The sequence below is a fragment of the Mirounga angustirostris genome, unplaced genomic scaffold (genome assembly GCF_029215605.1).
Source record: "Mirounga angustirostris isolate CCGP_5_RB_7025 unplaced genomic scaffold, mMirAng1.0.hap1 SCAF_1, whole genome shotgun sequence".
Classification (NCBI taxonomy): domain Eukaryota; kingdom Metazoa; phylum Chordata; class Mammalia; order Carnivora; family Phocidae; genus Mirounga; species Mirounga angustirostris.
In genome coordinates, this window is record NW_026991709.1 from 215,758,022 (window position 1) to 215,781,500 (window position 23,479).

The following is a 23,479-nucleotide window of genomic DNA, read 5'->3' on the forward strand; positions in this document are numbered from 1 at the left end:
AGCAAGGATGTTTCATGGATGGTTCTGTGGACTTCAAGCACGGGGAAGCCGAGTCTGCCCCTTGGCTGTGGGTACGGGGGGTTTAGAATGTTCAGAATTCAGATGCTTGCATTGCGGGGTGCAGGCTGTTGGGTTATTCCCATGATCATGACTTTTTTGTCAACGCAGCAAATATCAAATGCATGCCCGTCCTGCCGGGCACTGACGACCTGGTGGGAAATAAGGAAGATCTGGTCCCTGCTTTTACCGGGCTTAGATTCTAGAGACAGTAAATACAGAAGAGAACAAATAAATGGCAGATCTTGGCAGGTGCTAAATTAAAATGCAGAAATTTAAATAAAGTGATGCCAGAGTAAGCAACTGGGTGGTTACTTCAGCAGGGGTAGTAAGGGAAGGCATCTCTCGGGAGATGACATTTAGACTGAGACCTGAAACCATGAGGCCTCAGACACGAAACAACTAGGGAAGAGAGTTCCAGGCAGGGGCACAGCAAGTGCAAAGGCCCAGTGGCAGGGAATGAGCTTGGCATGTTTGGGTAACAGCAGGGGACCCATGTGTCTGGAGCTTATGGAGAGAAGGAGAGGAATAAGAGATTTGTGGGCAAGTTTGCGTGTAGGTGGTTTTAAGCAGGGATCAAAGGGTGGAGTTTGAAGTTTTGAAAGGGTCTTTCTGGTAGCTCTGTGGAAATGGGGTGGGGGTGAGGGCTAGAAGGGCCGCGGAGGGACCCAGGAGGGGGCAAGGAGAGATGACCTGGACCAGGGCAACATGGGGGTGGAGAGAAGGGGGGACACGTCTGTGGAGATGGAGCCCGCAGGTGTCTCTGATAGATGAAGGGCCCTGACCTGGGCCCCATGGGGTCTGAATCAGTCTCGGTCCTCTGCTTTGTTTGCCTGGAAGCCTCACAAAACCCTAGAATGATCCCTGTTTGAGATGAGAAGGCGGAGCCCTGGCAGACAGAGACGGGAATTTGGTGTCTGAGTTCTAGGCGCACAGTTGAGTGCTGTGCGTGGATCGGTGTGCATTATCCTCACAACCCTGAGGTTGCCCACCCATTTTACAGATGAGATGTCTCCGGCTGCATCACCCTAAACCGCACTCAGAGCATTGAGGTACAGGATGTCCATTTTCTCACGTGAGAAGAGACCCCGGGAGGCAGCTCTGTGGCTGTTTAACTCAGCAGCTCGGTGACCTCATCATGGATCCAGGCTCTGTTCATCTGTGTTGGGGTGAATAACATCCCCCCAAATTCATGTCCACCTGGAACCTTAGAACGTGATCTTGTTTGGAAACAAGGTCTTTGCAGATATAATTAAGAAGAGGTCATGCTGGAGTAGGGTGGGCCCTGAATCTAATGTGTCCTTGTAAGTTGTGTGAGGACACCTGGAGAAGGGGGCCATGTGAAGAGGGGGGCGGAGAACAGAGTGACCTGGCTGCCGTACAGGGACACCAAGGACTGCCAAGCTCTGGAGGAGGCAGGAAGGACCCTCCTTGGGGTTTCCAGCCCTGAACACCTAGATCTCAGGTCTCCGGTCTCCAGACTGTGAGAGAATATGCTTCTGTTGTTCCACGCTGCCCCATCTGTGGGGTGACAGCCACCCCAGGAGACGAGTACGCCACCCTTGACATTGACTTCCCTCTCAGACCAGGTCCTCTCCTGGCTGTCCCACCATCCTACAGAAAAGAGCGTTCTTCCCGTGGGGTCCTTTCATGAGTAAGGGAGCCTTTCCCAGAAGTGCCCAGCCAGCTTCCCCTCATGTCTCATTGGCCAGAGTTGTGTCCGGTGAACTTTGCCTAAACCAGCTGTGTGGTGAACCTAGATCATCACTGCCCAAAGACCTTCCTGAGGCGATGGAATGTTGGAGATCTCTGCTGTCCAATATGGTAGCCCCATGTGGCCACGGAGCCCTTGAAATGTGGCTAGTGTGACAAACGAACTAAATTTTAATTTTACTTAATTTTAAATTAAATTCAGGTGGTCATACGAGACACGTGCTTGCCCTGTTGGACAGCTCAGCTCTAGTTGTCCCCGATCTTCTGACCTTTCTGAAGGGTGGATGTCTGAGCAAAATTTTGTTGTTAACAAAGTGAACCCGGACTGTGGACAAGCCAGAATTTGCATCAAGCTCTGTGGATCACCAGTCCTGTCTTCCTCTCACTCATACCATTTTGACACATTGGACTTCCCCTTTCACAAAAATTCCACTGATAGGACCTTTCCGCTTTTTAAATTTTTAAAAAAGATTTTATTTATCTATTTGAGAGAGTGTAAGCGGGAGAGAGGGAGCACATGAGCAAGGGCAGAGGTAGAGGAGGAAGCAGGCTCCCCGCTGAGCAGGGAGCCCGATGTGGGGCTCGATCTCCCACCCCTGAGATCATGACGTGAGCCGAAGACAGATGCGTCACTCACGGATCCACCCAGGCGCCCCGAGAGCTTTCTGCTTCTTTGAGGTGCCCTCACTCATGCCCTCTCACAAGCTCTCCGTGAACGAAAGTTTCTCAGCTGTGTGCCCAGCTCTGCTCATGGTGCAGTGGGGCACAGAAAGACAGTGACCCTGGCCAGGTGGACTGGTTCTGGCTGGGGAGGGAATGGAGCTCAAGCCTGCACACATGTCAGTGAAATGACCAGGACTCTGTGTCACTCAGTTTTTCCTGAAGTGTGGTTTTCATATGCTGGTGATATGCAAGGGAACCATGGGAGGTTAACTGAGTAGAGATGTTTTTACCTGAAATACAGCTTATTCCTCAAAGCAAGGGGTAGGGTGTCTCCAGGATGACTTAATTCAGTGGCTTGACAACATCCTTAAAGACCTGGGTCTTTCCATCTTTTTGTGCTGCCATCTTTAGCATGCTGGCTTAGCTGCCCTCATGGTCACAAAATGGCAGCCACAGCACTAGGCATCACACATGGATCCAACCATGTACACTGGAAGAAAAAGACTATCCCTTCCTTAGTTCTCTTTGTAAGAGACTGTCCACCATTCCCCCCACCCCACCCTGCCACACCTCATTGGCTCCAAATGGCAAAATCCATTCATAGCAAGGGGGATGGGATTACCAGATTGGCTTAAACCAATGCTGAACAGTGTGTGGTGCCCAGACATCTGGGAACTTGTTATAAATGCCCATTCTTGGGCTCCACCCCAGAGCTGCTGAGTCAGAAACTCGGGGTGGGCCCAGCAATCAACGTTTCCTGGTGATTCCAACATCCGTTAATGTTTGGGAACCACCAGTTTAAGACAACTGCTTGTAGTCCTGTTGGATTAACTGCTACTTATTTATACCCAGTATTTCATAACCCTCCACCACGAAGCGAACTTCAAATGTATATATATGTAACACCTCCCTGCACATTTATTTCCCCTGAGAATTGATATGATGTAACAAAGCAGCAATAAAAAGGAGAAACACAATGACAACAATGCATAATAACTTAAGATATGTTTCAATATGTAGATGTGTAGACTTCACTCCTGTAGACGCACAGGGGGGTGGGCAGAAGCTTCCCTAGACACAGGGCGTAACTCCAGCAACTCAAACACCATTGGATTTGCTGTAGGCAACGTGATATCCTAACCTAGTGCACAACTCCTGGTAACGATTCAATGTGTATTAAGACCGTCCAGAAAAGTTAAACAGAAACCCCATGTGACCCAGTCATCCCACGTCTGGGTGTACAAAGGAGTAAAAGCAGGGACCCCAACAGGTACCCACAGCCCCGTGCTCACAGCCGCACGAGTCACAGAGGCCAAAAAAATGGGGGAAACACCGCAGTGTCCACCCACAGATGAAGGATGCACCCAGCATGGTCCATCCATGCGCGGGAACATGATCCAGCCTCAGGAAGGAAGGGACCCCGGCACCTGCCACGACGTGCAGGACCTCAAGGACACGGGGATCAGCGAGAGGAGCCAGACCCAGAAGGACACATCCCGCAGGGATGGGGCAGGGGGTGGGGAGTCCGTGCTTCACGGGGACAGAGTCTCCGTGTGGGGAGATGGAACGTTCTGGAGACGGAGGGTGGGGGTGGGGAGTCCGTGCTTCGTGGAGACAGAGTCTCCGTGTGGGGAGATGGAACGTTCTGGAGACGGAGGGTGGGGGTGGGGAGTCCGTGCTTCACGGGGACAGAGTCTCCGTGTGGGGAGATGGGACGTTCTGGAGACGGAGGGTGAGGGTGGTTGCAGGATGGTGTGAGTGGGCTTCATGTGATGGTTACGATGGTGACTCTTACGTGTATTCTACCACAGTTAGAAAGTAAACAAACAAAAATTGCCCCACATGCCTCGTGTTATGGGTGAAGTGAGTTAGATTGGAGGCATGATGATCATACAGGGTTTTCCACGTACATGAACGCCCGGCAGGATGTTCTGACGTCCTGAGGGACCTAGGACTGTGGTGTGAATGTGAGACTCCCAGTGCGAAGAGCGGGGTACCCTGTGCACTGTTGATTTTGCAGTTTTCTCTTGGCTGGTGTCCGACAGGTGTTTGCTCACGACTGGGTTCAGGTTGTGCATCCTGGGCAGGAAGCACAGGGCTGTGCTGTGTCTTCCCCATTAAGCAAAGCAAGAGGGGGGGATGGATGCCAGTCCTGATACCAATTCTGGAAACTTGGGTCACCTGGTGTATTGGTAAGAATGGTGTCCCCCCCCACTTCATGGCCACTGGGACCTCAGAATGTGACTTTATTTGCAGATATAATCTGGTGACGATGAGGCTGTCCTAGATTATTAGATTAGGATGGACCGAAAATCTTTAGAGAGAGAGAGAGAGCGGGGGAGGGGCAGAGGGAGAGGGACTCTCCAGCAGCTCCTCGCTGAGCGTGAAGCCAGGAGCAGGACTCCATCTCATGACCCTGAGATCATGACCTGAGCCAAAATCAAGAGTCAGACACTTTACCGACAGAGCCCCCCAGCCGCCCCAGAGCATGGAAATCTAACAGGATGGTGTCCTTCTAAAGAGAGAGAAACGTGGACACATACACAGGGAGAAGCCATGTGACAACAGAGGCAGAGTCGAGCGTGTACCTGCAAGGGCCTGGGGCCATCGCTGCCGTCAGAAGCTGGGGCCTTGCCCTGGAGCCTCCAGCGGGAGTGCCCCCTGCCCACATCTGATTTTAGACCTTTGGTCTCTAGAACTGGGAGACAATAAAGTCCCGTTGTTGTCAGCTGTCCCGGTTGTGCTGCTTCGTTAGAGGGCCCAGGAGACCCACGCGCTGGCTAGGGTGACCTTTGTCTCCTTTATAAGTAGTAAGTTTCTGTGGGGAGGTACCTCTTAATTTGGGGTCAGACCTTCAGAATTGAGGGATAATGAATGTAAAGCATGTACCGGAGTCTCAAGTTCATGGCAGGACTTGGTTTTGCTCACCAGGAGCGCGGCCACCGCAGACCTAGCCTAGCCGTGCTCCTGCCCTGCCCCAGGCACCTGCAGAGTCCCCCCCCCCCCCCCCCGCATCCCCATACTCTGGAACTTCCCTGGAGAGGAGGATTTAGAGGCTGTGCAAACATCCTGGTTGCCTACAAACTTCCACTGGTTTGTCCTAGCAGAAATTGCCTGGACGGACACTTCCCATTATGATCATGGCATGTTCATTCTAGTGCTTGTCAGGAAAACTCTGGCCCCCATGAGCCCCCTTCTGGTCCGTGGATGAGCCTGTTCTGGACGTGTCACCCACGTGGACTCACACCCCACGTGGCCTTCTGTGTCTGGTTCCCTCCCTGAGCGTCGTGGGCCCGGGGTCCGTCCCCGGGGCCGTGCGTGTGGGCGCCTCGCTCCTGTTTGTGGCCGAGGGACGCTCCAGTGCGTGGTTGACCCACTACATGGGTCTGATCATCTATTGATGAAGACTTGAGTCATTTCCTGCCATTTCCTTAAAAAATAAACCCAGTTATGTTTTTTTTCTTTTTTAGGATTTTATTTATTTGACAGAGAGAGAGACAGTGAGAGAGGGAACACAAGCAGGGGGAGTGGGAGAGGGAGAAGCAGGCTTCCCGCGGAGCAGGGAGCCCCATGCGGGGCTCGATCCCAGGACCCTGGGATCATGACCTGAGCTGAAGGCAGAGGCTTAACGACTGAGCCACCCAGGTGCCCCAACCCAGTTATGTTTATAAATGGAGTCTACTTAAAATAGAATGTTAAGCAAGTAATAGTCTGGGCCATACACGTAAGGAAGTCAACAGGTGTTGGAGGGTCTCGCCTGCTGGGAGTTTGGAGAGCAGGGTGCTCATCAGATATCTAGCCTGGCCTGCTGCCGGAGCTCAGCTCCGTCCCTTCACCTCTCCGGGCCTCAGTTTCCCCACGTGTAGATCAGCTCCTTCCCTGTAGCATTCTAGGTTGGGCTCTGGGCTGCCTCTACCTCCACGTGTGAAAAGGGGAAGGTGGGATACAGAGCCATTTGGGGTCTCCTCCTGACCTTCTGTATCAGTGTCCTGGGTGCTGTAACAAGTCACTGCACACTGGGCAGCTTAAATCAACGGCGGAGTCTTCTTCCCCTGAGGCTGCAGGTCTGAGACGCAGGTGTTGCGTGGCGGGCTCCTGCTGAGGCTCCAAGGGAGGATCCTGTCCAGGCTCCCCCAGGTCCTGGAGGTGCCCGGGGGCCCTCGGCTTGCAGATGGGTCACTCTGAGCTCCGCCTGCATCTTACCGGGACCCCCGTCTTGGATTTAGGGCCCATCCGCAGGCTCTGGGGGTGAGCAGGTGGACAAACCCTTCAAGCGAGGCCAGCATCCAACCCACCACAACTGGTGTCCGGTGGGTTGTGCTTCCCGGGCAGAGGTCATGTTCCCTGGCAGACCCAGGGCTGAATCTGACCTCTGAGCTTCTCCCCCTGCTGTCTATTTAAAAGTAAAAATTCAATTTCTGGTCAATGTTTACAAATTAGGAGGTTTCACACAAAAGCCCTGGATTTCTGGTGTCTTTTTAAAAAAATCCGGTGTCTGGCAGCATTGGGCCCCTCTGGCTATGGAATATGCAGTGTACGTACCCCCCCCCACCTCTGGCCGTGCACTGGTGGGACTCCAGAGCCTGAGGGTGTGGGTTCAAATCCTGCCTCTGCCACCTACAGGCTCGTAACTTTTATTGAGCCTCCTTGGACCTGCGTTTCCTGAGGGTCACAGTTGTCACTTTGGCGTGGGCACAGAGCATCAAGAGAGGTAATTTGTCCTGCGTGCTTATGTGGTCAGTAGGTACTATTGTCTGTGGGTGCAGGAGCCCACTCTGACCATCTGCTAGCCTCCCCTGCCTGGCCCCATCAGCATCTGAGTTTTCAGTCCCTGTTCCCAGCCCTCCGGGGTGGCCCCATTGCATCCCCTCTTGTGTGAGCCCCCATCTCTCCAGTGCAGTTAAGTCGCGCACCCCACCCTTCATCCAAGCAGGGGCTGGGGACACACTGGAGCAGTTAGAGAGGGCTGGACATTAATTGGGGTGAGCCTGGGGGTGGTATGGGAATCAGAACCCTTCACCCTGGGCCTAGAACACCAACACCCACTGCACAGATGCCACACCCAGAGGGATGATACCTGTTGGGCAGCCAGCGTCCCACCAAAGCTGTCCTCTCAGTGAGAAAATCCACTCCTGGGAGCAGGGACCACAGCAAATTCCCTTTGAGGTCCCACATGTCTAACACATGCCTGGCATATAAGCCATGCCCATCCATCTGTCCATCTGTCCATCCATCATCCATTCGTCCACCCATCCACCATCCGTCCACCCATCCATCCCTCTGTCCATCCGTCACCTGTTTATCTGTCCATTCATCATCCATCATCCATTTGCCCATCCATCTGTCCGTCCATCCATGGCCCATCCTTCTGTCCATCTGTCATCTCTCTATTCATCCATCATATATCCACCCATCCTTCATCCATCCATCCATCATCCCTCCATCTATCCATCCATCTACCCATCTATCCATCATCTATCTATCCATCCATCTATCCATCCATCATCCATCCATTACCCATCCATCCAACCATCCATCATCTATCCATCACCCATCTGTCCACCCACCCATCCATCACCCATCCATCCAACCATCCAACCATCCATCTATCCATCCATCATCCATCCAAGAGAAGGTGAGACAGATCTGTTCACTCCCCTACTTAAAAGTCTTCCATGGCTCCCCAGCTTAACCCAGCCCCTCATCACAGCCCTAGGGCATTGCAACCTCCTTGCTTATGTCCTGTCATCTTTCTTTGCTCCTTGATTCTCTGCTCTAGCTACACTGGAGTGAGTCTGTGGCTTCTCCATGCTTGCTCTCACTTCTGGGTCTTGTACTTGTCATTCCCTTTGCCTGGGTCTTTGCTTGGCTTGCTCCTACTCTTCATCTGGTCACTATCTCAGTTAGCAGTCACCACGTAACAAATCATCCCACAATCTAGTGCAGGACAACAAACATTTATTATTTCTTGTGGTTCTGTGGGTCAGCTGGGGCTGAATGGTCTCTTCATTCACATGGCGATTGGCCAGTGTCAGCTGGGATGATGGGGATGGGCCACATGTCTGTCCTAATGGAGCAGGCTGGCCTGGCAGGATTGCAGGGACCTGAGACCAGTGGGGGGACAAGCTCCAGGCACAAGTGCCCTTTAAACCTTGACTGTGTCACCTTGGCTGACATCCCATTGGCCCAAAGTCCCGTGGCCAATCCAAGGGCTTGGATGGGGGGAGGAATGACTTGCGGACATGTTTACAGTCTGTCAACAGCATACGGTTTCTCTCCCAGAAGCACCCACTGTAACCTGCTAGAATTATTCATCTATGCTCGTGCAAACACACACACACACACACTGTATTTACATGCATGTGTGCACGTGTTCCTTCTTGACCCCTTGTCCACATGAATGGTGACTCACCAAGACCTCTGTTCTACACCTTGTTTTTGCTACTTAATGATAGACCTTGGAGATAATCTCATATAAATACATTAAAAAATTCTTGTCTTTTTTACTAATGCATACTCTTCCATTCCAAGAACCATGATTTGCTTATATTTAGCAAGAAGACAGGGCACCCAGTTAAATGAAAAGTTCCAATGAACACCAATAATTTTTGGTATAAGTATGCCCCATGCACTATTTGGGACATACTTATACTAAGAAAATATTCATGGGGCGCCTGGGTGGCTCAGTCTTTGAGTGTCTGCCTTCAGCTCAGGTCATGATCCCGGGGTCCTGGGATCGAGCCCCGCGTCGGGCTCCCTGCTCAGCGGGAAGCCTGCTTCTCCCTCTCCCACTCCCCCTGCTTGTGTTTCCTCTCTCGCTGTGTCTCTCTCTGTCAAATAAATAAATAAAATCTTAAAAAATAAAAGAAAATAGTCATTGTTTAATGGCAATTCCAGTTGAACTGGGGTCATATATTGAATCTCACAAAACTGGATGTGTTGTGTTTCAGGGTGTCTCTAATTTCTTGCTAATTTGTTCAGTGCTACGGGTCCCCACAGGAAGGGAGGGTGTGTGCAAAAGGTGTACCTGAGGGGCAGGACTCAGAGAGGAGGGCCAGGTATAGGGGACCAGCCCCTGGGGCTAGCACGAGGGGGAGCTTGGGGGAAAAGGGAGTGGGTGGGCACTGACGCACTGGGGCTGCTTGGGGGCAGCAAACACCTGCCCACCTGTTCCCCTTCTAGTGCTGCAGGCTCAGAGCCCTGTGGAGAGGGCGGGACATGGGCCACCCCACATGGTGACTTTGCACACACCGGCAGCCCCGGGGCTGATGTGTCTGTGGGGTAAAGTCCTAAAAATGCAGTTTCAAGGTCAAAGTGTGTGTTCGTCTAGGTTTTTTAAAAATTGAGGTAACATTTACAATAGTTAACCGTTAACCATTTTATTTATTTTCTATTCTATTCTATTGTATTCTATTGTATTTTATATTTTATCTATTTTATTTTATCTTATCTTATTTTATTTTATTCTATTTTGTAAGTAAGGTCTAGGCCCAGCACGGGGCTTGAGCTCACAACCCCGAGATCAAGAGTGGCATGTTCCACTGGCTGAGCTGGCCAGGCGCCCCAACCATCACCCATTTTGAAGTCTACACACAATTTAATGGTATTTAGTACATTCACAAGGTCGTGCAACCGTCACCACTCTCTAGTTCCAGAACATTCCCTCGTCCCAGAAAAACCCGTCCCGTTAGCCGCCCTCCCCGCTCCTCCCCCAGTTGCTGGCACCCGCCAACCACCTTTCGGTCTCTGTGGACTTGCCCGTTCTGGACGTTGCACACGCATACTGCGCATGTGCATAGGAGTGGGGCCGCTGCGTGCTTTCGGTGCAGACACCCCCCAGCACCCAGACACCAGCTGGAGCGAGGCTCCTGGCCCGGGGCTGGCCCCTGCTCCCCCTCCCTTGGCAGAGGCTGGGAGCTCTGCAGGCTGTTTCTGCCTCTGCTGTCCCTCAGCATCGTCTCTTGGAGGCTCTGAAGCCTCTTTCTGCGGCGAAGGCGGCCCAGGCAGGAGTTAGCACACGTTTCCTGGAAAGGGTCAGGTAGTCAGTGCGTTGGGTTTCATGGGCCAGATGGTTTCCTCCCCATCTGCCTGCAGGCCCTGTGCTGGGCTTTGGGGCTGCAGTAGTGAGCAACAGCATCCCCATCCTGGTCACCATCCTGGTCCTCCTGGGCTCCTGCTCTAGTGGAACAGAAAGCGAGAACAAACAGCAGCAGATGGTTAGACCAACAGCATGACTGAGCCTGGAGGGATCAACCAGGAAATAACTTGCTTAGTGTCAGGGAAGGCGGCTCTGAGGAGGTGATGCTGAGCCTGAAGATAAGGAAGGAACCAGTCTGCACGTCGATGGGAAAGGGAGCAGCAAGGAGACAGCAGGTGCAAAGGCCCCGAGGCAGCAAGGCTGGACATGGTCGAGCACAGGGGACAGGGCTCCAGCCCAGTGGGGGCAAGAGATGCGAGTGAAGCACTTGCTGGAGGAAGGGCTTGGGTTCACCTGTCCCCCGACCCAGGCTCTCCTGGGCTGGGGCTTGGGGCCTGCCTGCTAACCGCTCGTTCTCTCTTCCCTTAGTACATGGGCTGCATTGAAGTCCTCCGCTCCATGCGCTCTCTGGATTTTAACACCCGCACCCAGGTGACCAGGTGAGCCTTTGAGACCGGCTGCTGTGGGGCTGGGGGTTCGGAGCAGCTGGGGGAGGGCTGATGGGAGGTTTCGGAGAGGCGGCTCAGACAGTTTGCCCCAGGAACCCAGGATGGCAGGCACAGTGACATTCCCTCCTGCCGCACAGCTTGGGGAACAGTGTGGCGTGGACTTAGGAGGGCCTTGGGGTGGGGCACATGGTGTCTGAGTCCCAGCTCTGTCCCGCCCTCCAGGTGCCCTTGCTCCTCAGACCCTGGATTCTCTCTGTCAGGTAGAGATGACACCTGGTCCCTCCCAGTGTGTGGGTCCCACAGGGGTGCTGGGAGATGCCCCAGCAGGTCGTGGGACCTGCGGGTGCTGGCTGGTTCCCGGTTAGGACTCAGGTCAGGGCTGGAAGGGGCTGGGAGCCTGTCCAGGGCGGGGATAGCATTTCTGTTGTCCGTGCTTTTTTTGGTGCAGAGAAAGCACATTGATCTCATGATGCTCTGAGCTGCCAGGAGCAGAGTCATGAAGAGTCATGGCTACAACCAGGGCTGAGACAGAAAGGATTGACATCTTTTTGCATGTGAAAACTGAATTAGTCCTTTCACCGTAGACACAGAAACACTCTACTGAGATGTAATTCACACATCAAACAATTCACCCACTTAAAGTGCACAATTCGATGTGTTTTGGTTTCCTCACAGAGCTGTGCAACCACTCCCTCCCTAATTCCAGAATGTTCCATCAGCCCAAAAGGAAACCCTGTCCCCATCTGTCACCCCCTATTCTCCCCAGCCCCCGGCCCCCACGAGCCCCCTTCCTGTCTGTGGATGAGCCTGTTCTGGACGTGTTCCCCACGTGGACTCACACCCCGTGTGGCCTTCCGTGTCTGGCGCCCTCCCTGAGCGTCGTGGGCTCGGGGTCCGTCCCCGGGGCCGCGCGTGTGGGCGCCTGGCTCCTGTCCGCGGCCGAGGGTCGCTCCCACGCGTGGGGGACCGTGTGTGTATCTGTTCACCGGTCAGTGGACCCTTGGGTGGCTTCCACCTGTTGGTGATTATCATGATGTGTGCTGCTATGAACAGGTCTTGTGTGGGTGTGTGTTTTCATTTCTCCTGTGCATGTTACCCGGATGTGGGAAGGGGATGCTGGGCTGTGCGGTGACCCCATGTCTTACTGTTTGAAGGGCTACTGGACCGTTTCCAGGTGGCAGCACCGTTTTACCTTCCTGCTGGTTGGATGTGAGGGTCTAGTTTCTTCTCGTGGCACCAGCATTTTTGGGGGTCTGGTGTGGTCTGACCTTTAGGGTCCTGTGAAGTTCTGGTCCCCCCCCCCGGGGGATTAGCAGTTTCACAATGGTCTGTTCCTTACTGTCTGGGGGAGCCCAGAGCAAAGATCACTCTCTCATGCCACAGATGGGGATCTTGACTGGCCTGTGGCCACATGGAACTTGGGGTCTGGGCTCAGGAGCTATGCTGGTCCCCCTGGATCCAACCCCTATGGTTTTGAGTTGGGCTGTGGCCCAGGGATGCGTTGGTCACTGAGAAGGAGGTGCCAGAGGGCGAGAGCCAAGCGCGGTGTGTGTGGGGATGTCTGCAGGTACAAATGGGGTGGGGGCTGGTAGCCCCTGGTCCATGGCTCTGTTCCTTCCGCCTCTTTCCAGGCGCCCTAGCTTCTGTCCCTCCTGTGAGCCCCACACTCTCTGAGCTCTTGCCTCCTCCCCACACCCCCCTTCCCACCTCCAAGCTCACTAAGCCCCTCCTCCCTCCCCCCACACAGGGAAGCCATCAACCGGCTTCATGAGGCGGTGCCTGGTGTCCGGGGCTCCTGGAAGAAGAAGGTGGGTGAGGGGCTTGTGGCCCCTGAGTGGTGCTGGTGGGTGTGGCTGGAGCAGTGGGGGCACCGTGGCCGTCCTTGGACCCTGCCCCAGCCAGAGCCCTTCTGCAGCCCCACCTTCCCCCGTGCCCAGGCTCCCCAGCCTGCAGGCCCGGCACTGCCCTCTGCCCCGTCCCCAGGCCCCCAACAAAGCGCTGGCCTCCATCCTGGGCAAGAGCAACCTGCGCTTTGCGGGCATGAGTATCGCTGTGAGCATCTCCACCGATGGCCTCAACCTCTCTGTGCCTGCCACACGCCAGGTGAGTGCCACCGCCTGCATCCCCAGCCCTGCGCAGGGCAGGTCCGGGCACTTGTGGGTGGAGCTGGAGGGATGGTGGGTGCAGGGCTGTGTGTGGACACATTTACCTGGAGATGTGCTGAGACCCCCCCCCGCCACCAAGCCAGGAGCTGAGCTGCCCTCGTGGCAGCCACAGTCCGCATGAGGCGCTGGGGCCAGGGATGCGGCCAAGCCCCCACCATGCCCACGACGCCCCTGCAGAGAGTGACCCAGACCCAGTGTCAGCAGTGCCCGGGGGAGGGCCCTGGCTTGGAATCTTCTGGTGGAAACAAACCAGCTAAGTAAGGGAATAATTACAAATTCCAAAAAGGACCGTGGGGCCAGGCAAGGGATGTTGTAGGCGTACAGCAGGCACTGTGACCTAGCAGGGGCGTCTCGGAGGGCTTCCTGGAGGTGGTGACACTAGGGAGGAGGTAAGCAGAGGACAGCCCAGGCAGAGGTCCCCCTGTGGGGGGACAGAGCCGACAAGTCACAGCTCTAGGATTTGTCCAGAGAGCATTGTGACCCCGGGAAGTGCCGTGACCTGTGGCTGTGGGGGCACAAGGAGGGAGGGAGCCCAAGCCAGCGCATCTGTGGAGAGCCTGGGGAGGAGGGGAGGAACGTGAGCACTCCGGACAGCAGTGGGTGGTGGCCAACGAGCACACAGATGAACATGGAAACGAGTGTGCGAATGTGCACACAAGACAGCCTGCAAATACGGGGACGCGTGCACAAGTGAGCGTGTGGGTGAGCGTGCGAGTGAGCGTGCGAGTGAGCGCACGGTGCCGGTGCGGGGCCTGGAGCCTCGGGGGGTCCCGCCTGTGTCTCTCCCTGCCTGCAGGGCTGCACCGGTGTGCAGATGAGCGCGCTGCACCTGGGTGTCTGTGTGAGGGGGTGTGGGTCAGGGTGCGAAGAGGTCTGAGCGTGTCAGAGTGTGTGGCTCTGGTCCGTGTGTGAGCAGCTGCGTGTGTCTGTACATCTGAAATCTGGGGGCGTTCATGTGCTCGTGTGAGGGTGGGGTGGCCTCTGCATCCTGCCCTGGGGGCGCCCCACCCAGCTGCGTTCCTGGTCCCCTCCCCGTGGCCCTGGCCTCGTGACCAGCCCCAGCCGTGTGTGGGAGGCGTCCCCCGTGACCGCTCCCGCGACCATGTGTGTCTCTCTCTGGCCAGATCATTGCCAACCACCACATGCAGTCCATCTCCTTCGCATCAGGCGGCGACACGGTAAGGCCAGCGGCTGGCGGGTGGACTCCTGGTCCCCTCTGTCCCCTGCGGAAGCCCCTGCCCCCACACTGCTACCGATGGAGGCTGGCATCCCGGCCAGGCTGGCCCGGGCGGGTCCAGCTGACCTCTTGCCCACGCCCCGTCCTCTCCCTCCCCAGGACATGATGGATTATGTGGCCTATGTAGCCAAGGATCCCATCAACCAGAGAGGTGAGGTCCCGGCGGGGTGGGCGGGGGCCCTGTGGCTGGTGGGCCAGCCAGCCCAGGCCATGCTCATGCTGTGTGACGAACAACCCTCTGCAGCCTGCCACATCCTGGAGTGCTGTGAGGGCCTCGCCCAGAGCATCATCAGCACCGTGGGCCAAGCCTTTGAGCTGCGCTTCAAACAGTACCTGCACAGCCCGCCCCGGGTGGTCGTGCCCCCAGAAAGGTACCAGGCCCACCTCGTCCCCGTCTTCCCGGAGATAGCGTGTCACCTGACCGAGGCCAGATGCACAGTCCCCACGCTCACCTCCTCCGTGCTGGGTGCAGGTCTCCGCTTTGTCCCGTCTTTCCTCTGTGCACCCTGTGGGCTTGCGGCTCAGCCGCCAGGTCCCCATTCCCTCGTCTGTAAGCCCGGGATGAACACATCCTGCTCTGCCCTGGCCAAGGCGAGGAATCGGGGAGCCAGTCCACAGCTGCTGTCATCCCCAGGCTGGGCGGGGGTGGCCCACACTTCTGCAAAGGGCCGGTCGGTGTTTTCGGCTTTGCGGCCAGACCACCTGTCTCAGCCGTTGTGGCAAAAGCAGCCGTGGGGGGATGCTTAAAAGGATCAGTGGGCCCCGGGCCAGGAAATCTGTATTTATAGACACTAAGTTTTGAATTTCATGTGACTTTCACGTGTCACCAAATATTGTTCTTTGGATGCTCTCTGAATCATTTAAAAGTTCTGTGGCTTAAAAGAGAAGAAACCATTCTTAGCTCCTGGGCTGCACGCATACGGGCAGCCGGCCAGATTTGCGGAGCCCTGCTCTCAGCTACTTAATACACGAGGTAGAAATTTGCTAGACTAAATAATGAGTAAATGAATGTGTTAGAAATTCAAATGTGTGCATGATAAGGAAGAGGCAGAGTATGCAGGGGCAGACAGAGCCGCATGAGTCTTCACCGCACCGCCCCTCACCTGCGTGTCTGGGCCTCCTTCCCCACAGGTTCACGCTCCGTCACACATGCACACCCGTGTTTGCCTCCCATGGCGGGGCATCTGCAGCCGCCTCTGCCTCGCAGGGGCTGTGGGGGGGGCCCTCTGGTGCCGGCAGCTTCCCCTGTTTTGCTCTCAGGACCCACAGGTGCCATTGCAGGGCCAGAGGGCAAGGACGTTGCAACGCGGAGGGTACTTCCACCCTGGCCCCGAGGCTCTGGGTGCAAGCTGGGGGTAGTGTTCTCTCTCGGGGTCTCCCCCCGCCCCCCCCCGCCCCCTCCGATGGGCGGAAGGGAGCCAGGACCTGCTGTAGTTTAGCAGAAGTGCTGGGAAGTGCGCGAGATCCTGTTTTGTAGAGGAGGAAAGAGCACCCAGCTCCCCCTACCCTCAGCCTGAGAGGAGGCAGGGTCAGAGTCCCCGAGGCCTGGCTCATCCCACCCACTGGGCGAAGCTCAAGCCACAAGGCCTTGGCACCCTCTTGGGTGTCCCCCATTCTCTCTGCCCCCGAGTCCTGGGGCTCCTGCCTGTGCTCCCGCTTGCTGTCTGTCCCCAGGCTGACCAGGCCAGAGGAGTCGGCCTGGGGGGACGAGGAGGAAACGGAACACGATTACTACAACAGCGTCCCAGGGAAGGAGCCGCCCCTGGGTGGGCTGGTGGACTCCAGGCTCACCCTAACTCAGCCCTGTGCCCTCGGGGCCCTCGGAGCCCTCGGCCAGGTCAGCCTCTGTGGACCTCGTGGGTGGGGGCGGGGGGGCAGGGTTGTCCTCAGGCACTGACTCCTTGGGCCTTACCCTAGAGTTTCCTTCGGCTTCTCCTTGATCCCAGTGGAGGGCCCTGTGCTTCCTTTCCCCCTTCCTCCCTCCTTCCCCAGATGCACAGAAGGTCTGGCCCTCCTCCAGACTCAGACACTAAGTAGATCCTGTATCAGCAGTTTCATCAGGGCCATGAAATGGGAGTCCAGGGGCAGTAATGGGAATATATGATGGGGAGACTCACTCTGTGGTCAGGAGGACTTTCATGAAAAAGCAGTGTTTGGGCCAGGCCCTGACGGGTGAATAGGAGTTGCCTGGGAGAGCGGCACAGGGAGGGGCATCCAGGTGGAGGGAACAGCATGTGGCAGGTGGCAGGAAGGTGCAGACCCCTTCTGGAACCGAGAGGGCAGCTGAGGCTGCAGCAGAGGTGGGTGGAGGGATGGGGAGGGCAGTTTCAGAGCCAGGGGCTGGGGGAAGGGTTTAGAGGGTTTAGAGCTTCCCTTTGCCTCTGACTTAGGTCTCCAACCATGCAGGAGGGTGGGGCGCTGGGGGAGCCTGGGTGCTGGGCTGGGAAGGGGGACTTGCACATGGCCGGAGGACCCGTCACTCTCTTTTTCAGGGGGTATCTCCTGCTCAAAGGGACACGCACAGCCTGCCGTGGGACCTGGGCCCCTCAGGTACTGGTAGGTGCCCCAGCCCCTCCCCACACTGTCTCTCTCTTTTCACTTTCACCTCTGAGACCATGCTCACTCCCCATCCTCTTAGGAGGTTTGACAACATCAGTTTCTTTTTATTCTGCACAGACTAGTTTCATTGCATTTTGGGGAGAGATACTGCATTTACATGGTTCAAATGCCAGAGCATAAAAAAGCATTCAGTGAGAAGTTGCTGGGCCCCCTGCCCACCTCCCCAGTCAGGCCACCAACTGTTAGTAGTTACTAGTTTCCATTATGTTCCCAGAATTCTCCACGTATATTCAAGCCCATTCAAGTGCGTGTATCATTTTCCGCAGTCCTACAGATGGTGGCGTGCTGTGAATAGGTCCACCTCGCTTTCTCCACGTAGCCATCTGTCCTGGAGTTCTTTCCACGTCCATCCACGCAGATGCCCTCACCCTTGTCCCCACAGTGGACTCCTCCACCCTGTGGAGGGTCTTTTCTATTTTGCCTCTACTTGACTCACAGGCGTGTGGGTAGACCTCCAGGTGTTTGCTGTGATATCAGCATGAGGCGGGTTCAGGGGTCTCAGTAGAGTCTGTCCCCAGGGGAGTGACTGCTTGTTCTATTTTGATGAAATCACGCAGTTGCCCTCCCATCAAGGTACCATGGGTTTTTGTTTTAACAAAATGATTGCGTTTTTAGCCCGTGAGCATCTTATCCCGTTACACGTAATTAGAAGTGACCTGCGCCCCGCTCCCTGTCCGGGAGCTCACCCACCCTGGCACATTTGTGTCTCCTTTCAGACGTGGGGAGAAGCGAAAAGATGATGGCCCCCGAGGCATGCTGGTCCTTGCTCACCGTGAGGTCCTTCTGAAGGGCTTCAAGCTCTCCCCCAGGCCCCGCAGTTTGCTCATTCCTGCAGCCCCTCTTGCCAGGCACGGAGGGTCTTTCAGCCCTGTGTCTGCCCTGCGGAGGCCGAGCTGGGGGACGGCCAGGAGCAGAGCCTGTTAGTCGAGCTACCAGAGGCTTCAAGGCTGTCCGCCCACCAGCCCCACTGCAGCTGCCTGTTCCCCCACGGCCTCCCTAACATCTGTGCTGGGTTTGGGGTTTTTTTTTTTTAGATCTTCCCAAATAATCTGGGCATTTTCGTGACTCCCAGCATGGTGCTTAAAGACCACTTTTGTCGTTGGGCACCCAGCAGGTGCCCAGCTAAGATCTGGCCCTGGTACCTGGGCTGACTGCCCCCTGTCACCCCGGACTTCCAGGGCTCCCCAGTATCTCCCAGCCCTGATCCTCTGTACCAGCTGCTGGTGCTTCTTGTTATGCCTTTCCCTGTTCTCTAGCCAAGAACTCCTACCAGTATGTTCATGCCCCAGCTCCGATGTCCAGGAATTCTCTCTCAGTCTGGATTCCTACAACCTGGGCTTCTTCCCTCTTACCTGGCCCTGGCTATGAGAGGCTGGGAGAATTGGTGCCTCTGTCCAGGCAGACCAGGAAGCCTGGGCTCAGACCCCTCTGCCTGCAGCAGCCACCCAGGGCTGGCACATTGTCAGCACTCATATTGAATCATAATATTCTTTTTATAAAGATTTTATTTATTTATTTATTTGAGAGAGGGAACACTGAGCAGGGAGCCCGATGCGGGGCTCGATCCCAGGACCCCGGGATCATGACCTGAGCTGAAGGCAGACGTCTGCTCACCGACAGAGCCGCCAGGTGCCCCAAAACTAATTTTTTAAAAAAGGTTTTATTTATTTATTTGACAGAGAGAGACACAGCGAGAGAGGGAACACAAGCAGGGGGAGTGGGAGAGGGAGAAGCAGGCTCTCCGCGGAGCAGGGAGCCCGATGCGGGGCTCAATCCCAGGACGCTGGGATCGTGACCTGAGCTGAAGGCAGGCACCTAACGACTGAGCCACCCAGGCACCCCTCAGTGTAGTTTTAATTGCATTTCCTAAAAGATTCATGATTTTGAGCATTTTTTTTTTTTTAAGATTTTATTTATTTGACAGAGACAGCAAGAAAGGGAACACAAGCAGGGAGAGTGGGAGAGGGAGAAGCAGGCTTCCTGCGGAGCAGGGAGTCCGATGCGGGGCTCGATCCCAAGACCCTGGGATCATGACCTGAGCCGAAGGCAGACGCTTAACGACTGAGCCACCCAGGCATCCCTGAATTGTAACTTTTGCCATATACTGTTCTAAGGTTTTAATCCTCAGCCCTGCTTGTAAAGGAGCTACTCCTATCTCCCCACTTTGCCGAGGAAGAGACTGGGGCACAGAGAGGTTAGCAGACTTGCTCGTGTCCACAGAGGGCAGGTGGAACTGGTATATGAGTTCACATGTCCACAAGGGTAAAGATGTAGCTGGCATAATATGGATGTAATAGGGGCGCCTGGGTGGCTCAGTCGTTAAGCGTCTGCCTTCGGCTCAGGTCGTGATCCCGGGGTCCTGGGATCGAGCCCCGCATCGGGCTCCCTGCTCCGCGGAGAGCCTGCTTCTCCCTCTCCCACTCCCCCTGCTTGTGTTCCCTCTCTCGCTGTGTCTCTCTCTGTCAAATAAATAAATAAAATCTTTAAAAAAAAACAAAAAAACAAACAAAAAAACATGGATGTAATAAACTGTAGGGTCCTCGGGCTGGATATGGCCACGCAGTGTATTGAAATCATTATTTCTCTGCCAAGGATTAAAAACAGTGATGTTTAGAAATGAATAGACAGTTCTGAGAAAAATACACACGAATGCCTTCTGAATCTGGGAAGAGAAGCTCAGCCTTGCTCAAAATACGAGAAATGGAAATTAATATCCCCTAGATGCCATTTCTCGCCTCTCAGCCCAGCAAACCCCTGGCACCTGGTAGGACACCTTGGGCGAGGCCAGAGGACTGGTCAGGATCCAGCAGAATCCGAGTGGACCCAAGTGAAAAATTCCTCTGAGGGTAACTTCTGCTGTCTGTGTGAGTTTTGAACCATGGCGATGCTGCACATGCAATTAAGAAGGAAAGAAAGGAAATCCTAAAATAGAACAGGAACAGAATCAAGTGACCCATGTGTCATGTGGATAGGATAACATAATTACAGGGAGACCAGTTTCATCGTGATTCTTTTTTGGATGTAGGCATTTAACATAAGTGTGGGGCTTTCTGCCACCGTCCTGCCTGGTGGCAGTGGCCCCTCCCCGGGTGGTGGCCTTCTAGTGCCCCACAGCCCCTGGATGAACATTTACGGGGCCTGTCACTCCAGACGGCCTACCGCTTCCTGGAGGGCGGCAGGTGTGGGTGGGGCTCCTGGTGGGGTTCCTCCTGCTCCCCTCTCCTAGGCTCCCCCAGCTGACCCCTCCACTCCTCCTGCGCTCCCCAGGCCCACCAGGGGACGGCTACGTGCAGGCCGACGCCAGGGGCCCCAGAGACTACGAGGACCACCTGTATGTCAACACACAGGGTCTGGATGCCCCAGAGGCCCTGCAGCCAGAGGACAGTCCCAAGAAGGATCTGTTTGACATGCGTATGTGGGGGCAGGCCCCCTAGCAACCCATGGTCTGATGGGGGTGGCCCGGCCTTCTTCCCCTTGGGACTTTGCAAGTTGGTGAGGGTGGGGTGGGGGGACTCTCTCATCTGATAGGGGAAGCTCTGGGGGCCCCTCTCCCTGGGACTCTTCAGTTTCTTGGGGGTAACCCAGTTTCCTCTCTATAGGGGTCCCTAGTCTGAGGGGAGGCCTTGAACGAGTGGCTGGTATGAGGGGGGAGGCTCAGGCCCCTCTTCTCTATGAGACTCCTCAGTCTCTTGGGGGAGGCTTAGCTCCTTCCCTCTGGGTCTCCCCAGTCTGATGAGGGAATTTTATCTCCCTCCTCCGTAGTTTGAGGAAGTGGGCCCAAACCCCTTGCACTGGGAATCCTGGCCTGATGGGGGAGGCACCCTTAGGGGGACTGCTCCTTTGGGGGGACCCCAGTCTAATGAGGCAGGCCTAACCACATGTTGATAGAGTGAACCACTGATGGGGGAGCCCTGTCCTTCCTTCCCTCTGGGACACCCTGGCCTGAGGGAGGACTCGGTCTAATGGAGGAGGCTTGTGTCCAAACACCCTCCTTACAACACCAACACCACCCTCTTCCACCAGCACCATGGGGCTCTTGGCTCCATGCTGGCCCAGGCAGGGTCATTTCCCTTCCTCAGGACACCTCTCTAGTGGGAGATCCCCAAGAACCAACCAAGTCAGCTGGAAATTTCTTCCTTCACAAAGTCTGCCAAGTCCCTCCCCCACCATCTGATACGACACAAGCTAACGTCCATTGAGCACTCACTGTGCCCCAGTCAGTGGGTTAAAAGCGTGGCCCCTGCTGGCTCCTCACAAAAGTCCTCAGATGGGAAAGGAGGTGCCCCAGTGTGTGAGCTTCTGAGGCCAGCTGTCCCCTTGGGGTGACCAGATGGCCCAGCAACCCCAGCAAGCCTTCCATTGAAAATTCTGGGTCTGCGTCTGATTTGGCCAGCCTGGGTCAGTGGGGGGAGGGTGAGATGAAGATGTTGACTGGCCAGGCCTGGTCACGGGTCCTGCTAGCTGGAGGCTGGGTCAGCTACACCTGGACCACTGACGGAGTCAGGCAGGAGGGATTCCCGAGGAACAGAAAGGGGAAGGCGCGTGGGGGCACAGAACCTAGCTGTGCAGGGTTGGGGTCAGGGCTGGGGTTCTGATCTGTGCTGCCCCACGTCCAATTTTGCAAGGAGGGCACAGGCTCAGAGAGGGCGAGCAGCCTGTCCATTGTCGCACTGGTGCTCTGCAGACCGCTAGGAGCTTGTCTAGGAGAGTGTGCAGGAGAAAGGCATGCGGGCAATCGAGATGCGGCGCTGTATGAGGGGCTGGCCGGTGTGATCGGACAGTCAATGAGCCAGGAGGCATATGCATTGGGAAGGAAGCCAAAGTGACAAGACGAGGAAAAGAAGGATGTGTACACATTGGGGAGAAAGAAGCACTTTATTTGCATATCCGTTATGGGCATATACATAAAAATCCAAGAGAATACCCCACCTAGCTCCTAGAACCCAACAGACGGTGAAGGCAGCGCGCAGCACACAGAACACATGAACACACCCACTCCGCACACACACAGTGCACACTCAGCACGCAGCCAGCGACGTACGGTGGGCTCGGTGCAAGGTCTGATGCACCCTAGGCGCTCAGCTCCCCGGGGTGGGGCGACCGCCTGGAGCTCTCCCTTCCCGGCCCAGACCCCTCCCTTTCCAGCAGGGGGCAGCTGTCCGCCCCTGCCTCCTGCACTTCGTCCTCGCCTGCAGGACCCTTCGAGGATGCTCTCAAGCTGCACGAGTGCTCTGTGGGGACGGGCACGGCGGCAGCGCCCCTTCCCTTGGAGGACCAGTGGCCCAGCCCCCCGACCCGCCGGGCCCCCATAGCCCCCACGGAGGAGCAGCTGCGGCAGGAGCCCTGGTACCACGGCCAGATGAGCCGAAGGGCGGCGGAGAAGCTGCTTCGAGCCGACGGGGACTTCCTGGTGCGCGACAGCGTCACCAACCCTGGGCAGTACGTCCTCACGGGCATGCACGCGGGGCAGCCCAAGCACCTGCTGCTCGTGGACCCCGAGGGCGTGGTAAGGTGGGGCACAGGGGCTGGAGGCGGGGCCGGGGTTGGGCGGGGCGGGGGCGGGTCCGCGGGCTGGAGGCGGGGGCGGAGTGGGGAGGGTCCACCTGCTGGAGGCGGGGCCGGAGTAGGGCGGGGGCTGAGTGGGGAGGGTCCGCAGGCTGGAGGCGGGGGCGGAGTAGGGCGGGGGTTGAGTGGGGAGGGTCCGCGGGCTGGAGGCGGGGCGGAGTGGGGAGGGTCCACCTGCTGGAGGCGGGGCCGGAGTAGGGCGGGGGCTGAGTGGGGAGGGTCCGCAGGCTGGAGGCGGGGCCGCAGTGGGGCGGGGGCTGAGTGGGGAGGGTCCGCGGGCTGGAGGCGGGGAGGAGTGGGGAGGGTCCACCTGCTGGAGGCGGGGCCGGAGTAGGGCGGGGGCTGAGTGGGGAGGGTCCGCAGGCTGGAGGCGGGGCCGGAGTAGGGCGGGGGCTGAGTGGGGAGGGTCCGCGGGCTGGAGGCGGGGCGGAGTGGGGAGGGTCCACCTGCTGGAGGCGGGGCCGGAGTAGGGCGGGGGCTGAGTGGGGAGGGTCCGCAGGCTGGAGGCGGGGCCGCAGTGGGGCGGGGCGGAGGCGGGCAGGGGAGGGTCCGCAGGCGGACACGGTCCCCGGCCCCCGCCGCAGCAGCCTTTAGGTTTAATCAAGTATTTTCCGGATTACAAAGCCCTTTACATTTACAGATTCTGTTCCCGTTGACGAGGTAATTTAGAATTACAAAGTATTTTCCACTTTAACAAGAATTTTAGGATCTGTAAAGAAGTTCCGAAGTCCATACAGCATTTTGGGGGTTTTGAGGCCTTTCCGGGTTTACAAAGCACTATATTTGATGCCCTTTTCTCCCACGTTCCATCAGC

The 23,479-nt window shown here is 56.3% G+C and overlaps 1 protein-coding gene across 6 annotated transcripts in view; it reads left to right on the forward strand.

The window, feature by feature from the left end:
* SHC2 (SHC adaptor protein 2) overlaps nt 1–23,479 on the forward strand; it is a 34,176-nt gene that overhangs the window by 2,159 nt on the left and 8,538 nt on the right. For 5 of the 6 annotated variants that reach the window (XM_064574000.1, XM_064574009.1, XM_064574011.1 and 2 more), the window contains exons 2-11: nt 11,000–11,070; nt 12,827–12,887; nt 13,063–13,182; nt 14,369–14,422; nt 14,581–14,632; nt 14,726–14,852; nt 16,156–16,318; nt 16,974–17,037; nt 20,368–20,511; nt 22,296–22,606. In XM_064574000.1, coding sequence (XP_064430070.1) covers nt 11,000–11,070; nt 12,827–12,887; nt 13,063–13,182; nt 14,369–14,422; nt 14,581–14,632; nt 14,726–14,852; nt 16,156–16,318; nt 16,974–17,037; nt 20,368–20,511; nt 22,296–22,606 — 1,167 coding nt within the window. The remainder of the gene's footprint in view (nt 1–10,999; nt 11,071–12,826; nt 12,888–13,062; nt 13,183–14,368; nt 14,423–14,580; nt 14,633–14,725; nt 14,853–16,155; nt 16,319–16,973; nt 17,038–20,367; nt 20,512–22,295; nt 22,607–23,479) is intronic. The other variant, XM_064574005.1, reaches the window with a different exon arrangement.